This window comes from Rhinatrema bivittatum, chromosome 6 (genome assembly GCF_901001135.1).
Source record: "Rhinatrema bivittatum chromosome 6, aRhiBiv1.1, whole genome shotgun sequence".
In the NCBI taxonomy this organism is placed as follows: domain Eukaryota; kingdom Metazoa; phylum Chordata; class Amphibia; order Gymnophiona; family Rhinatrematidae; genus Rhinatrema; species Rhinatrema bivittatum.
Genome location: NC_042620.1, coordinates 91,884,005 through 91,901,642, shown reverse-complemented (window position 1 = coordinate 91,901,642; position 17,638 = coordinate 91,884,005). Strand labels below are relative to the sequence as shown.

The window sequence follows — 17,638 nt, the reverse complement described above, 5'->3', positions numbered from 1 at the left end:
AATGCATGTTGATGGCCCTATTAGGTATGCCCGAGCGATCCAGTAAGTAAAATGTGCAGCCAAGCCGCACATTTTACTCTAAGAAATTAGCGCCGCCCAAAGGTCGGCGCTAATTTCTTCCGGCGCCAGGGAAGTGCACAGAAAAGCAGTAAAAACTGCTTTTCTGTGCACCCTCCGACTTAATATCATAGCGATATTAAGTCGGAGGTCCCCAAAAGTAAAAAAAAGTAAAAAAAAAAATAATTTTGAATTCGGCCCGCGGCTGTCGGGCCGAAAACCGGACGCTCAATTTTGCCGGCGTCCGGTTTCCGAGCCCGTGGCTGTCAGCGGGCTCGAGAACCGACGCCGGCAAAATTGAGCGTCGGCTGTCAAACCCGCTGACAGCCGCCGCTCCAGGCCAAAAGGAGGCGCTAGGGACGCGCTAGTGTCCCTAGCGCCTCCTTTTCCTCGTTTGCACCGCGTCGCCTAATTTAAATACTGGATCGTTCGCACCGGCGAGGGGCCGGTGCGCGCGCCGGGAGAGCGGGCGTTAGTCCGCTCTCCCACGGACTTTACTGGATTGGGCTGTCAACAAGCTAGCAAACAAGTGAAGGCTAAATACCCGGATGTTGTGACGTCACTCGAGGGGGATGCCCCCGAGGTTCGCGCCATAGCTGGAATAAAGTCGTGGGTAGCACACGCGCACCCTAGGAAGCCCTTGGGAGGAACATGGTGGAAGGCAATGCCATAGCCTTTCTGGGGACGCCAGAGAGAGTGGCTTGCAGAAGTGGCAGTGGCCATCTTACCAAGGCTAGTGGGGAGAGCAGAGAAAAAGGTGAGGCACAAGGGTTGAAGCCGTCTGAGACCGACGGACGCAACAACTGCCCACAGAGGATTCCTATTGGACAAGCAGTAAATGAAGCTCTAATAGACAGCTCAACTGTCATCCACTCCGCAGAAGTGCTATTGGTTCGGCTATTAGTCTCTGTCTCTTTCATGTTCCTCGCCCAGTCTGTGCTTCAGTTCTCACCTTCATGTGGTCCCTGGTCTCAGATTCTGCTCATGCCTGTTTCCTGCTCTGGTTCTGCACTCAAATTTAGCCTTGCTACCTACTTCATCGGATGTTCTGGCAGCCACCTGAACCCATGGGATCAACCCATGGGGAACAGCAGCTGTTGCAAGGTGAAGACATCCAGCCCCATCCAGGCCTCTTCAGAGCAGCACGGACTGTAACACTACAGCAGGCCTGCACCTACTACGGGCTGTTTAATTTGAGCACTACCTTTCAGTTTCTCTTCATTTTTTATTTGTATTATTTGCCATGGAAAGCTAACAAGAAACACTCACTTTTTTTTTAAAGATATAAAAGGATAGAGGGTGGTGCTCAAGAAGGGGGAGAGGGTTTGAATAGAGGGCTGAGAGGAGGGGAGAAATAAAGAAGATACCCTAATTCTCAACCAGACAAGCTGAAAACCCTCTGATCCTGGTACTGCTGAATTGCAGGAGGGAGACTGTGTCTCATTTTCAGGCCGATACAGAACAGTGCGTTTAGCCCGTTTGGCCGCGCATTTTAGACACACTATTATTACCCTTTATACTGTAAGGGGTAATAGTACGTGGAAAACACGCGGCCACCCCCCCTCCGAAAATAATAATGTTCATCACAGTATTCCCCCGGAATACTGAAAATAAAATGTGTGGCCAAGCCGCATATTTTACTTTCAGAAATTAATGCCTGCCCAAGGAGAGGTGTTAAGATCTGAGCAACCTGTGAAACATTTGGGACTCGAGGCTGCACTAGCAGAGAGGGAAAGGTGGTGGCTCTGCTACTCATGGAGCAGGTCGGCGTACTTAGGATCGGCAGCTCTCACATGTCTTCCTTCTGCACAGTGCCCAGCCTCACCCGCCAGCAGCTGTATTATCACAGGGAGCCCCGGGTTGCTCGGGCAGTCGATTGGTCGCTTGTCGGGCGATCCATGTTCTGATTGGCTGTGGCGTGCTGCCCCCTTCTGTCTGCCTGCCCCCCTCATTCGCTGTCAGAGCTCTCCGGCTTCAGCTGTAGGTCAGCCTGGCTCACCTGGTGGGAGTTGTGGCTGTCAGTGGGTCGACAACCGACGCTCAATTTTACCGGCGTTGGTTGTCAACCCGCTGACAGCTGCCTCTTCCACTAATAAGCGCCTCTTTTCTAGCACGTGGACTCATTTAAATGAAGAATCGCACGCCCAAGAGAGGTGCCTGGGTGTGCATTGGGACAGTAGGCGCTCAACATGGAGCGCCCGCTCTCCCGCGATTTTTACAGTATTGGCCTGTATTTTAGATCCACTGGACTAGAACCATTTTCAACAGGAGAGAGGGTATACTAGTACTTTTTCTCAGGAGAGGTCCTCTGATATATTCCTCTAAGACTATCCAGGCTTTAGTTGACAGCATGGATGCACGCCTACCATCTGCTAGAGACAGAGAATACTGGCAGGCTGAGAGCAGCATGGGTGTCTATAAGGGGTGACATTGGTAAACTTGTTGATCTGTCTCCATCTGCTGGCCAGTGAGCATAACCCACTTGGTTGGACTTGTCTGAATGGACAAAGAGTAATTGCTGATTAAGCACACAACTTGCATTATGCAATCTCTTCTCCTAAATGGAGTTCTATGCAACTACATCAGCATGCCAAAATTTCTATTCAAATATATGAACACAGGTTTATAATTTTATATCTCTGGCATGGATAATAACTCATATAGGCTCATTTCTTTAATCTCTGTAGATATTAAGTTGCTAGCCAAAGTTTTACTGGGTTAAAGATATTCCAGTATTGATAAATTTAGACCAATATGGTTTCAATAAAGGAAGATCTTCAGAAGATAATACATGGAGGTTGTTTATATATATATCTGGCCAAGAATGGCCATATATCTAAGGCAGTTATTTCAGTGGATGCCGATAAGGAGTTTGATAGGATTTCCTGAACTTTCTTTTTTTATAACCTGGAAAAATTGGTTATTTCCTGATAGCTATACTAATCCCTGAGCTCAGGTAGTTTCAAATGGGATGCTAACGACCTTGTTCCTTCTCCTTAGAGGTAGAGATGCCTCTCATCTCTTCTCTTTTTCAGTCTTGCTTTGGAGCCTCTTGCTCAAGGCTAGTAGGAAGTCATCTTTGATGTCTAGCTTTGACTTTTGTGATTCTTCTTACAAAATTTCTTTCTACACCAACAATATACATTGCTAACTCTAATAAATCTGCCCTGCTTTGTTCAATATTTTAATCAATTATATCTGGGCACAAAATCAATTACATCAGAGATCTTCTGTGTGGATCCTTGAGAACATGCAACTCTGAGCCTTGCTGATTTTAAGGTTGCTAATCTTAGATTAAGTAATTGGGAACACAAATTTCCTCAAACTTCTCCAAGTTGTTTAGACTTAATTATGCTCCTGTGTTTCTTAAGATTAAAGTGAAATTAGAGCCTGATGTATTAAATGATTTTTCTCACTGTAAGTCTATAGGAAAAATGCTTAGTAAGCGGGTCCCCCAGAGAAGTAGACATCGCTCCCTATCTCTTGGATGGGTAGGATTAACATTATTAGATGATTGTTGTTTATGTCTTCCTGAAATGTTTATCACCTTATTATGTGTCATCATATTTTCTTTAGCAAAGTGGATGCTTTGTATAATTTTGAAAAAATCAATAAAGAGATAATAAGATGATTGTTTTACCTCACTTCCTATACCCATTTCAGCATGTTCCCTGTAATTTGTTGTCAGTCATATTTGCTGTTTGTTGGGAGATATTTCTAGTTTTACTTGGAACCATTAAGACCCCTTGATTTAAATTTTATTTACTACTTGTGCTAAGTGATTATCACTGAATGGATTTATCCAATTTTCAATTTTATTACGAGAATGCTAGGCTGTCTATGTTATGCAGTTGGGCTCTGATCTAATCTAACCTTGGTGACTTCTCAAAGACAGGGCCAAGTCTGAGGCTATAGTCTTTCACTATCATGCTACTGGCTTTGAGCTCTTGGGTCTACAACCAAATCTGCAGAGATGATCAGATCACTGTACATACATTGAGGATATGGTGTTTGCAGATTTGCTCCATAAAAAGGCAGACCTGTTGGTGCTTATTTCTCCATTATATATTAATTTGCAGTTATCATTCTTTAATTTCTCTCCTGATACTTGGGGGCTGGGAACAGTCATATTTTGATTACTTATACAAGGGACCCAATATTAAGACTGTCCAGAAACTGGCTTTGGAGTTTGCAATCATTCAGTCAATTATTTATTTATACCTTAAATTATGTAAAGACATAGCTTGCCTTATAAAATCAGTGGGAAGACATACCCATCTCTAATTCTCAAGCATCAATGTTGATCCAACTTCACCCTATACATATATACAACTGTCTGATGAATAGAGACACTACTTTCATTAATATATAGTTGGAATCTGGACTGTCAAATCAATTTTATTTCTAAAGATTGGCTTTATACTTTGTGCTCATAAAAAATAGTTTGTTACAAAAAACTGGGAATTGATATTATTACAGCATAAGTACCAAATACCTATTTTTCCTTTAAATTTAGCAAGTCCAGTTCTTATGTTGAAAACAAAGTAGATAGATTGGTTTACATATTTATATGTTGGTGGCACACCAAATTTATCCAAGATTTTTGGTTATCAGTTGAAAAAAAATTCTAGGATTTGTGTGGCCTCTTTTTCCTTATATCCCTTCTTAAGTCTACTGGGTTACTTGGGGTGGGGAGTTGGAGAAGTCCACATCTCATATTCCTCTCAGGCTGGTTAACCAGCTGTTACATGCTGTATGTTTAACTATAGTGTTTTGCTGGAAGACTTTGCCACAGCTGGAGTGCTGGATGAGCAAGGTAGATGACAGCACTCCATTAGAAAAGTTGATCTATGCACTTATGGGAGAGGTAAAGACCTATAACCTAATTTGCTCTACACTTACTAGGATTAGCACACAAACTCTAAATGGGATGGTTTTTATTTTATATTTTTGATTAGTTTTATGGTGCAGTATCAGATTCTGCATATACTTGTTAATGTTTATGTGTCTTTATAAATGAAAAGTTTACAGAATTTATTCAGATTTCGGTCCTTGTCTATATTAAACTATGGAATTGATTTTTCTGGAATCTGACATACAGACAGAGATTAGGTTTCCAACCCTATCTGCCAAAGTTAATTACAAATAGACCTTTTCTGGCAAATCATTAACAGAAATAAAATGGCAATGTAACAAAATAGTGCTGACAGAACTGTGCCAAAGCAAAGTATGAGCTATTGTTTTCTTAAGAACACTACCACATTGAGCTTCTCATATATACAAAAGATGATTTGTTTACATCTTAAAAAAAAATATGTTGACATGTTACACTTAGTTAATACCAATGGCAAAAAGTTCCTAAGCAAGCAACTAGATAAATGTAAATGTATTTTTATTAGGTAGTAACAATCAAAATTTATATGCACTACTTAATTATTTTTACAATATTAAATGGAAACTTGATAAAATTTTTCCAATTTGACATGTTCTTTAACTGCTGGGGAGATCTGTAAAGACCCCACCATAAAGGAACAGAAGTAATTACATATCAGACAGAAAGGTGTTAAGGTGCTGCTCTTAGACTGCAAATTATGCCAGATGTCTTCTGTTAACCAAATAAACTATCAGCAATCCCTGGTTCTGAGAGTTAGAAACAACAGGCAAATATACACAGAAAGTAAGTCAACAGCCATTCCCATTCAGCTCGCTATTTAAATACAACTGTATCCAACATAGCTGCTAAACACTGAACGATATTTGATGTCATAAGAACATCCACATGTTCTTCCAAATGGCGTTTTGGGTCCTGCATAAAAAGAAAAAAACAAAGCACGGTATTACTAGTCTGTTACTCCAGCAATAATTTGCATCTAATAAAGGTACGCTGAAATTGCAACTAACAAATGTGTCACTCTCTACAAATGTTCGCTAGTTAGCTGGAAACAAAATAAATATTCTTTTTTTTGTAATTTAAAATGCATTTTAGAGAGTAGTTGTATTGGAGACTGTCAGGAATTATTGTGAGCTGTGGTCTTCCTTCACCCTAGTTACTGGCTCAAATATATAAATACACCTGTTGTCCATAACATGGGATACATCCTTTGCCATCAGTTTTCAGCATTTAAATTTGTTTCTGCTGCTGGTGCTACCAGCATAGACACTATTTCAACAAAACAACTTCTGAATCTCAAAATAAGTGTCTAGTATTCTCTGCAAACCTGATGACTAAAGATTAGTGAAGGCAGAGAATTATTTTCTTTTTAAACTAACAAACTGTGCAAAGCCAGGCTTGTTAGGTATATTGTTCTAATGTTTACAATTGAATTAACTTCAGATTAGAATGCTAAGATTTATAATCCCTCTGCTAGTGATTATAGCAGTGTATCCCAGCTCAGTCCTGGAGGCACACTTATCCATAGGTTATCCATAGTGAATATGAATAAGATACCATTGCATAGTTAGTTTATACAAATCTCATTCATAGCTTTTTAATCCCGGGTTTAACAACCCAGTCAGGTATGCCTCCAGGACTGGGTTAGAAATGGATTACAGCATATTATGAGTTTCCCTCTTGAGTTTAAATTGGGAACCTGAATCAGTCCTGTCTTCATATCAGTATGAATATTATGTTTTCCATTTAGCACATAGAAGGTTAGTCTCCCTCTTTTACAAACAATTAATATCCAACAGAGAGAAAGAACTAATGGAACTGGCCGTGTAGGGTAATAATGTGGATGCTGCTGTCTCTCTAGGCTCAACCCAGGCTGCCAGAAAAAAAAATTCTTGACACCTGTAACAGGTGTTCTCCTAGGACAGCAGGATGTTAGTCCTCACATGTGGGTGACATCATCCAAAGGAAGCCCAGCATGGAAAACTTTTGTCAAAGTTTCTAGAAGTTTTGACCAGCACACTGAGCATGCCCAGCATGCCTCTATCCGCATGTATACGCGAGGTCCCCCTTCAATCTCGTAACAGAAAAATAAGAGCGAAAAAATAAAACAAACCGTAAGGAGAACCCAACTTCATGGGAGGCGGGCGGAATTCCTGAGGACTAACATCCTGCTGTCCTAGGAGAACACCTGTTACAGGTAAGCAACTGCATTTTCTCCTAGGACAAGCAGGATGGTAGTCCTCATATGTGGGTGAATACCAAGCTCCAGACTGGTCCCGTAGAAGAAGAGACCAACAGCGACCAAACAAAGTGCCAACAGGCACAACAACAACTGCGGCACTGTAGATCGACAGGGGTTTGGTACCACTAGAAGCACGATCAGGAAGAGTTGGGCTCAGGTCTGGAACAGATTGTGCAGGACGGATTGACGAAAGGCACTGTCCTGACGCCCATCCTTGTACAGGCAGTAATGAGCCGTAAATGTGCAAAGAGAACTTCAGGTTGCGGCCTGGCAAATTTCGACGACAAGGACTGCTCACAAATAAGCCACCAACATCACCATGGCTCACCATAGTGAGCCTTTACGCTGCCAGCCAGTGGAAGGCCTGCTTGTGCATAGCAGAAGGCAATGCAATCCGCCAGCCAGTTGGATAAGGTTTATTTACCCACTGCCATTCCCAGCCTATTGGGATTGAAGGACACAAAGAGCTGAGAGGACTGCCTATGGCCAGCTGTGAGATCTAGATAGAAGAGCCCATTCCCCTGGGTGGGAATGAGGCCTAGGGAAAAAAAAAGGGTGGGTAAAACGATGGACTGATTAAGGTGGAATTTAGTTACAACCTTAGGCAGAAACTTGGGGTGCATACGCAAGACCACACAATCATGAAAGAACCTTGTGTATGGTAGGTACGTAACCATGCCCTGAAGCTCACTGACTCTATTAGCCAAAGTAATCGCCACCAGGAAAATAACTTTCCAAGTGAGGAACTTCAGATCGCAGGAACGCAGTGGCTCAAAAGGAGGATGCATGAGCTGCGCAAGGACAATGTCGAGGTCCCAGGACACAACAGGAGGTCGAAGAGGAGGCTTCAGTTGGAGCAAGCCCCTCATAAAGCAACCTTCCAAAGACTGCACCAATACGGGCATGCCAGAGACACCTCCAGGGTACACACTGACAGCACTAAGCTGAACCCTAACTGAGTTGGTTTGAAGGCCAGACTCAGAAAGGTGCCATAAGTAGTTCATTAGCTGGGGAAGGGGGCATGTGAATGGATCCAAATCATAGCCCGCACACTAGACAGAGAATCTTCTCCATCTCAAGCTGTAGGACTTCCTGGTGGAAGGCTTTCTAGAAGCCACCAGCACCTGGGAGACACTGTCCGAGACAGCCAGGGGCTGAAGGACTATGCGCTCAACATCCAAGCCGTCAGGACTGGTGCCCGGAGGTTCAGAGAGTGCAAGGTGCCCTGATTCTGCATGATCAGATTGTGTGCAGTCCTCAACCGGATGGGGGCCCTGACCGACAGGTCCTGCAGGAGCGGGAACCAGACCAGTAGGGGCCAAAAGGGCACCACTAAGATCATGGTCTCTCCATCCTGTTGAAGCTTCAGCAACGTCTTCAAGAGGAGTGGTAGAGGAGGGTATGCATACAGCAGACCTCTCCCCCATTGGTGGGAGAAGGCATCTCAGGCCAGACGTCCATCTGCTCACTTTGTGATTGTGTGGGGAGGCAAAGAGGTCCATCTCTGGTGTACACTACCGATGAAACAGTTTGGCCACTACCTCCAGGTTGAGGGACCACTCGAGTGACTGGTAGGAGCGACTCAGCCGGTCTGCCGGCACATTCAGATTTCCGGGCAGGTATGTCGCTCTTGGCGACATCCCCTGCGACAGGACCCAGGCCCACACCTGCACCGCCTCGTGACAGGAGGAACGAACCCGTGCCTCCCTGTTTGCTGATATACCACATAGCCACCTGGTTGTCTGTCCGGATCAGGACTGCCCTGTGCGACAACCAGTCTCTGAACGCCCATAAGGCATACCAGATCGCCCAAAGCTCCAGAAGGTTTATTTGACAGCAGGCATCGTGAGCAGTCCAGAGACCCTGAGTGTGGATGCTATCCACATGGGCTCCCCAGCCCAGGAGAGCGGTGTCGGTGGTGAAGATCACTTGAGGCGGGGCAGCTTGGAAGGGAATCCCCTGCTCCAAACTGGAGATGTTTTCCCACCAGGACCAAAGACATAGGCAGGGGCTCCGTGACTGCAACCTGTCGCCACTGCGACCGCATTGAGCCCTCCGCACGCCCAGGCGGGCGAGAGGGGTGATGTGGACTGAAGCCGCCATGTGGCCCAACAGACTGAGCAGAAGCTGGGTGGTCACCTGCTGGATGATGCGGATATAAGGCCGCCAGCGAGGCGGAGGGCAGGAGCCCAATCCCGGGCAGAAACACCTTTGCCTGCGCAGTGTCTAGTCTGGCTCCTATGAAGTCCAGCTGAGGAGACGGGCAGAGATGAGGCTTGGGGTAGATGATGACAAACCCCAAGGTTTGTAGCATCTGTACTGTCAGGGCTAAGCACTCAAAGCCCCTGCCGGGAATCCACTCTTGATCAGCCAGTCGTCTAGGTATGGGAAAACATGCACTGTCTGACACCTGAGATAGGCCGCCACCCGCCAGGCACCTGGTGAAAACATGGGGGGCTGAGGCCAACCTGAAAGGCAGCACCCTGTATTGATAATGAGCCTTCCCCACCACAAAGCAGAAGTATTTTCTGTGGCCGGGGAAGAAGACTATATGAGCATAAGCCTCCTTGAGAGGCTTATGCTCATATTCTTATATTCTTATTGAGGGAGCAGAGCCAATCTCCTCTTTTGAGGAGGAGAAATCAGCATAGCCAGAGAGACCATCTTGAACTTTTCTCTTGCGAGAAACGTGTTCAATGGCCCGAGATCGAGGATGGGGCGCAAGCCGCCTTCCTCTTTGGAATGAGGAAGTACCTCGAATAGAATCCTCTGCCCTACTGGGGGCGAAGGACTGGCTCTACCGTGCCTGCTGACAGAAGCGCGGAGAGTTCCATTTGAAGCATGACCTGCTGGGTGAACGAACCCCACAATGGACATGGGAGAGAGGTCTCTGGTAGCTGGCTGAAGCTGAGACGGTATCCTTGATGGATGATGGTAAGGACCCAGCGATCTGAAGTGATCTCCTCCCAGCGATGGGCGAAGCCGAGAAGCCTGCCTCCCACTGGGGCATCCGGCGTCAGGGGTGCGCTTGACTGACTCATGCTCCCTTGCTGCCAGTCATAAGCCCATAGTCAGAGCTTGCTGGGGCGCTGGCTGGGGCCTAGGAGCTTGCTGTGGCATCAGTCTTTCTATTGACAGGGGAAATAGAGATCGGGTGCTCCCACATTTGGAGGAGGAGGCTGTGCATGTTGTGGATGCAAACCGCCACGATCTCCTTAGGAGCATTGACGAACTGGAGTACTTCCAGCATCTTATGTTGTGCATCCATGAGCAATTGGAAGGGTATGGCCTTGGCCATGGCCCTGATAAACCCTGCGAAGGACAAGTCCTCGGGGGGCGACCGGTACCATTCCTCAGGCGGGGAGGGTTCTGAGAGGGGGTCGTCAGTATTCAGAGGACGATTCTGTGGAATCATGTCCCCAGAGGTCATAAGGTCCTTCCTCCTCACTGGGGTCAGCACGATGCGGGTGAGGCCTGTGAGGGACATCAGCCCTGGGCTCCGACAGCTTCGGAGGTCTTGAGGGCACTGCGGGAATCAACGGTTCCTCTGGCATAGAGGGGACTGGAGGTTGCAGAGGCTGGAAGGACCTGGTAAGGGATCGGGGAACTGAGGCCTTAGGGACATGGCGCTGGCCGTATCTTCCTCCTCAGAGGACCAGATCAGGATCACTCTGACGGAAGGAATCGGTGGCCACTGGGGAACCGAAGGTCATTCGGGCATCGGTAGGGCGCCTAAAAGGATGTCCAGATGTTCCAGCAGGGGTGCATGAACAGACAGCAGAGGCTCAGGCACCAGTATGGGAGGCTCAACATTCTGGAATGCCTTGAGCACCTTGGACTGCACCCTGTGGTCCAGCTCCTCCTGAAAGTCCAGTGTGACCAGGACTAAGGGAGGGGGACGAGGCATCACCGGCTCTTCCTCGGGTCTCCGAGGTGGCTTGGTGCCCTGCACCGATATCAGTGGGGAATGCCTGGGACTCCCAGAAACATCAGAGGAAGGGGCCTCCGATGGCTGGTGTCGCTTTGGTGGCAGTATGGCTGCCGATGCTGCCATGCCGGAACCGGAACCTTGCGCCGATGGTGATCAGTGGCAATGCCTGCGGGATCTCGCATGGTGCTCAGCCCGGTCTTTCCCTGGTACCAAGGAGGCAGAAGACCCCAATGTCCAGGATAGCGATGAAATCATCAAGGATCTGTCACCATCCCTGCAATCCTTCGAGGAAATAGCAAGAGGAACGGCGAGAGGGAGCGTATCAAGGGGCTCCCTGCAACCTCTCACGTCGAAGGCTCTGATGCAGGAGTGGAAGGAGCAGACTTCGAAGAACCAAAATGTTTCTCCATCTTATCGAGACGTGCCCGAAAGCCTTTGGGGGTCCACCTGGTCACACAGACGACACCCATGGACGTCGTGCGAAGTCCCCAGGCAGAGGATGCAGACCTCAGCAGATCTGTGATGGACATGGTCCATGGGCACTGATGAAAACCAGATGACGCCATGAAAAAACACCCGGTGTGCAGTTAATGACCAGTGGTTAACGCAAGGCGGGTAGTTGGGAATAGACCTCAATGAGACAAAAAGGTAGTAAAAAAAACCTACTGCACCGAGAAGACACTGACTGCGAAGGGGGACCAGATGAGGAAGAAGGGGAAAAACCCTGAAACTCTCGAGAAAAATAAGAAAAGAGGACTCCGTGAACTGTGAGGCATCTGCACTTTGGAAAAGAAGAGACTGAAAGGGAGACCTCACGTGGATAGTGGTATGCTGGATATGCTCAGTGTGCTGGTCAAAGCTTCTAGAAACTTTGACAAAAGTTTTCCGTGCCGAGCTCCATCGGAATATGTCACCCACATGTGAGGACTACCATCCTGCTTGTCCAAGGAGAATGCCCAAAATCTGAAGCAGCATGTATGGATGAGGGAGGCTCTGGATTACTTGACTTCTCATCCTAAGATTTATAAATTTGCAGTAAAAATAACCTTAGAAGAACAAAAAAATTCCTCCTCTGCTTCCTATAGCACACCTATAATACAATAATATCCAAACTATTTACTGCAAAACGAACTTGTAGACAGACATATGATTAATTGTGGACAATGAATTTATAATGCAGTTTGTACCCTTTTAAATTAAAAAAAAATATTTATCTAGTCAATTAAAAGACTAGTAAGCAATGAAGGCTATCTCCTCATATAGCCTATTTACTAACAGGGATTTGCAGCAGATGGACTACAAAATTGTAGATACAAGTAGGAAGAATCTTCTTCAGAAGCATGCTTGCTCCTTGCTCAAAACGGGATGCACCACTGATAACCACTAATGCAGGGCTTCTCAATCCTATCCTGATGACCCCCACAGCCAACTGGGTTTTCACATTATCCACATGAATGTACACAAGATAAATGTACATCTAGTGGATTTTCAATATATGCAAATGTTCATTATACAAATTCCTTGTGGATATTCTGAAAATCTGAGTGGCTGTAGAGTTACCAGGACAGGTCTGGGAAGCTCTGCACTAACACCTCATATCCGCACCACAATCTGCCATTTAATGTTTTCTTACTTTTACAAGATATTATATCCATATTCTTTCAGGTATATGAAAGATAAAAAAATAAGAGGGCAAAGTCAGCATTTCCCAGTCCAATCCCGGAGGCACACCTATCCAATGGGTTTTTCAGGATTGCTACAATGAATATGCATGAAATAGGTCTGCATATCCTGGGCCTCCCAAAGTATGCAAGTCTATCTCATGCATATTCATTATGTATATCCTGAAAACCTGACTGGTTAGGTGGGCCTCCAGGAGAGGGGAGAGGCTAAGTGACATTTGTGACAAAAGTTAATCACAGACCAATCATAGTCACTGAATGAAGTATTTTGTGACTTGCTAACATGGCTAGTCAGAGGTTTAAGGGAACTGAAAGGCAGTCATTTAAAGAATCTAAAAAACAGTGACTTAGCAATTAAAATTGTGAATTTTCTTCCACTTGTCATTTAAATTTTTGAAATTACTACATGGTACACAAAAAATACAGCTTAAACATTCAATTCTCTGGGTCCATGCATCTCTTTTCCAATTTACAATATCTGAGGCAAACTTAGAAAAGTGGGAAAATAAAACTCGGGTGACAAAGCAACAAATTCTCAATAGATTGGCTAATTGCTGGCTGAGCAGCCTATCTGGGTGCCAATGCTGCATGCCCCAATGCACATTTCATCACTGCTTATTTAGCTGATGTTTCTGCTACACTGATTCATGATGAACTGGATTCTTAATCTTTTTAGGACCAAGTCTTATGCTGACGATTTGATGGACTTCAAATTTCTGAGAATCTTTTTTGCAAATTAAGTTAGTTTGACCCCTCCCCCTCTCAGCTGACCTCATAGAAGAGTATATGTACCCCATATTGTATGTCTGGGCATCTTATGCTATCTCATCCAGATAAAATCCCCTCACCTGTTTACCAACGTTCTTTATTGCCAGCTGTTCTGGTGTCATTTTATCTTCTTCTTCAACAGCCTACAAAGAAAAAGTCATTTTATCTTTATATTTATCTTTTCCAGGCCAACAATGCAAGTTCTCCTTAAAAAATGATGATAATGATTTGGTTGTTGTACAATAAATAAATAGGGAGGAAGGCTTATTATTCAATATTGTATGTTATTGCTGCTCTCCACCATGAACATTGGATATGTGCAGGATATATCTATCTATATATATATATATATTTTTTTTTTAAATAAATCTTTCCTTCCTTCCCCTCTCATCGCCTCTTCTGTGACTTGTCAGAAGTAAGCCACCAACTGGGAGCTGCTTCAGTACTTGCCCAGGTGGTGGTTTTGCCTCTGATAAGTCTGTGTGAATGCTGAAAAGGAGCTGTAGATGCCACAGTCTGCTGCCAGCATTTTCTCAGAGCCCAGCTAATTCGTTAGCTGGAGATCTGTTTACAGCTTAACATTCCATTTTTAAACAATAAAGATCAGGCTAGGTCTTCATTTCCTGTCCTCTCAGCAGCCTTCTAATCACAGTAAAACAAAAACAAAAAAAATAATAAAATGACAGTGTCAGATGTAGTAGGCATTGCCACTTTAAATATCATGCTTCTGCTCATAAATATAGTAGCCGGAGGGCAACATGACAACAGCTTGTCACGGATCCTCCCTCACATGGGAAAAAGTGGCAGAACAAAGAAAATAAAAACATACAACTTCCAGCATGGCTGAATTGAAGTCACTGTTGGTTTAACTGTAACTATCCTTTTATATAGGTCTTAATCCAAAGTGCCAGTAGAACATCCAATGAAGTGAACACTTAATCTTTGCCTATTCAAAGATGGCCTTGGAGAATGGAACATAGCAATAAATAGGTTTAACTGAAAAAGAGAGGGGATTGCATCTTTGCAGGATTCCAGTAACTTGCTTTGCTTTGAGTAATGCATAGTTGCTTAGCTGTAACAGGTGTTCTCCAAAGACAGCAAGAAAAAAAATAAATCAGCCACACAAGTGGGTGATATCATCCGATGGCGGCAAGACAGAAAAGCATTTTCAGAAATCAGAAAAGGACTTTTAGAGCATGTGCAGACATTCCCACGTGGCTGCCATCACACAAATCTCCTCAGTCTTTCTAGTAAGCTAACCGTCAACTCTAAGGGAAAGAAGGGGGTATTGTTTGACTGATTTATTTGCTGAATCTGGAGAATGCCTATTATAGGTGAACAATTTTGCTTTATCCATGAACAAGCAGGACAAAAATCAGCCACACAATGGGGACTCCCGAGCTAAGGGTTGCATGGAAATCTTTGTTATATATTAAATATTCTTTGAGAAGCATACAATCCATATTTTAGCTAGAGGCTGGAGGGTAGAGTTGAAGGACATTTTTTAAGCCTACTTGGTCACACCTGCTGTCTTGACATGAGACATTTTCTAGGCAGTAAAGGTAGGATGGAGGACCAGGTGTGACTGCTCTGTATATATCTTCTAAAGAGGCAGAGCAAAGATATGCCAAGGAAGTTGCCATAGTTCTGATCTGATAAGCCTTTCCTTTTTTTCTGAAGATGCTGCCCTGATTGATTGAATCAGGGAGAGCTTCAGATGTAATATACTTGGATTTCAGTAAGGCTTTTGACACTGTTCCACCTAGGTGACTTATAAAATAAACTGAACACCCTTTGTGTAGGTCCTAAAGTGAGTGACTGGGTTAGAAACTGGTTGAGAGTGGGAGGTGACAAAGGGAAGTGGTAAATGGAGTTTACTCCAATAAAAAGGCATTGCTACTGGTTATTGGTCCTTGTGTTGATTCTTTTCAATATTTTCAAAAGTAGTATTGTGGAAGGATTATCAGGAGAGGTCTGTCTTTTTTGACTGATACCAAAATTTGCACAGGGTAGACAGCCAGGAAGGTGTGGAAAACATGAGGGATCTAGTGAAACATGAGAAGTGGACTAGAGCAGCGATTCTCAACCGGTGTGTCGCCAAGCATTGGCAGGTATGTTGCGGCTCCCAGTATCCCATTGCCCCAGTTGAGCTTAATTTTTCCCTTTTTCCAGCCCCCACGCGCCAATGGGAAGCCTCCTATCTTTCTGCCCTCTGCCCAATGGGAAGCCTCCTCCCTTCTTCCTGCCTCCATGCAGGCCAGTCAGAAGCCTCCTCCCTTCTACCCTGCCAGTGGGAGAAGGAAGAAGGGAAGAAGCCTCTGATTGGCTGGTGAGGCAGGAAGAAAGGGCATCGCATAGCTCGAGGGTGGGGTGGTTTGAGGGGGCTAAGAGGAATGGCAGTGTCGAAGCCCAACTGACCAAACAAGGCCGCCATGGGAGCTCATCCCCATGGGGGTGAAGAAGCCCGATCACGATGAAGCAAGGCTGCCACAGAAGTTCATCCCCGTGACAGCGAAGAAGCCCGACACTAACGAATCAAAGCCGCCATGGGAGCTCACCCCCTGGCGGTGAAGAAGCCTGACCCCGACAAGCAAGGCCACCACTGGAGCTCATTCCTGTGGCAGCGAAGAGGAAATCCAACCTCGACCAAGCAAGGAAGCAACGGGAAGTCATCAACGTGGCGGCAAAAAAAAAAAAGAAAAAAAAAGAAGGCCTGCCGGAGTAAAACCGTGGCGGAACTGGAGCCCATCCCTGCAGGGAAGGAAGAAGAGGTTTGGCAGTGAGGCCCAGGGCATGCATGGGAGAATGGGTGCGGATGTGTGGGTGTGAATGGATGCCTGGGTGAGAGTTTGGGTGTGTGACTGAGAGACTGGTCAGGAAGATGACTGGTGTGTGTGTGTGTGATAGAGAGAGCGACCGAGACTGGTCGTGGGGTCTAATTGGTGTGTTTGTGAGTGACTGGTTGTGGGCCCTAAGGAAGAGGACTGTAAGGACAGAGCTTCAGCAGCCATTGCTGCTTCTGGTGATGCTATTGGCCTGCACTGGAAAGGCGTAGGAGAGTTGCTGGAGAGGGTAAGTAAAGATGGCTTTTTAAGTTTTTTTTTCTTGATTGTCTGCCATTTTAATTACTGGGTATTATGCGATGTCTGCTGTTTTGAAATATTTTATTGATATCTATAAATGTTTTAATCATTTTTATGATTTTTTAAATTGTTGGGTGTTATTTTGTTCATCAGCTGTTTTGTAACATTTATTAGTATAGTTTTACAATTATTTCTGTGTGGGGATCTATAACAGCTTGGCTTGTTCTATTTTCCTAATAGGAGGTGTATTAGTGTTTTGGGCCTGGTTTAATATTTGTAGTGTTGCCTTTTCAAAGGTAGCGTTGTTACTGTTTGAGTGTGTTCCATAATACAGTTGTAACTTTGTGCAGATTGGTTTGTGTGCATTATTGCAGATTCTGGGACTGTTAGGTGCTATATTTCTCTTTCCATTTCTCCAGGTTTGCACTGCATGCAAAGTGACTTTTTTGGTTTTCCATTCCAGTTTCTGTCTCCATATTTATAATTTGTGGTCTTTCTGTACTTGGTGAAGGACAGTTCTGGGTGTGTGACCGAGGTGAGATATTTTACTAGCATGTAGGCATTTGTATCAATCTTATTTGTTGTATTTTCTCAATAGGATATGCATTAGTGGTAAATTACTGTCTTTTCATAAGGAAGGCTATTGTGCCTGGTAGTAAAAGGAGTTTGTTTTGCTTTTACTGAGATGATATCAGAACCGGAATATCTTTTTTGTTTGGCAAGTTGTACAGGGTAATGCCCTAAGTTCTGCTCTGCACACATTGCTGGGGGTTGAGGGGATTCCTGGGGATACAGAGTATATGTTTACATTTAGTCCCGTGACGGTCACATGATCAGTGTATGTTAGAACCATCTGTCAGGCGTGTCCCAGCCGAAAAAAGGTTGAGAATCACTGGTCTAGAGTCTGGCAGCTAAGATGCAATTCTAAAAAATACATTTGAGCTGTAAAAACTCAAGGGAGCGGTATAGTCTGGGGGGGGGGGG

General features: G+C 45.0%; 1 protein-coding gene across 2 annotated transcripts in view; it reads right to left on the bottom strand.

Annotated features, from left to right (window-relative positions):
• Positions 1 to 5,432: 5,432 nt before the first annotated feature.
• The window catches only part of PSMD14 (proteasome 26S subunit, non-ATPase 14), a 204,025-nt gene continuing 191,819 nt past the window's right edge, over positions 5,433 to 17,638 (bottom strand). For both annotated transcript variants that reach the window (XM_029605601.1, XM_029605600.1), the window contains exons 10-11: positions 13,652 to 13,714; positions 5,433 to 5,863 (exon numbers count right to left, since the gene is read on the bottom strand). In XM_029605601.1, coding sequence (XP_029461461.1) covers positions 5,765 to 5,863; positions 13,652 to 13,714 — 162 coding nt within the window. In that variant the 3' untranslated portion in view covers positions 5,433 to 5,764. The remainder of the gene's footprint in view (positions 5,864 to 13,651; positions 13,715 to 17,638) is intronic.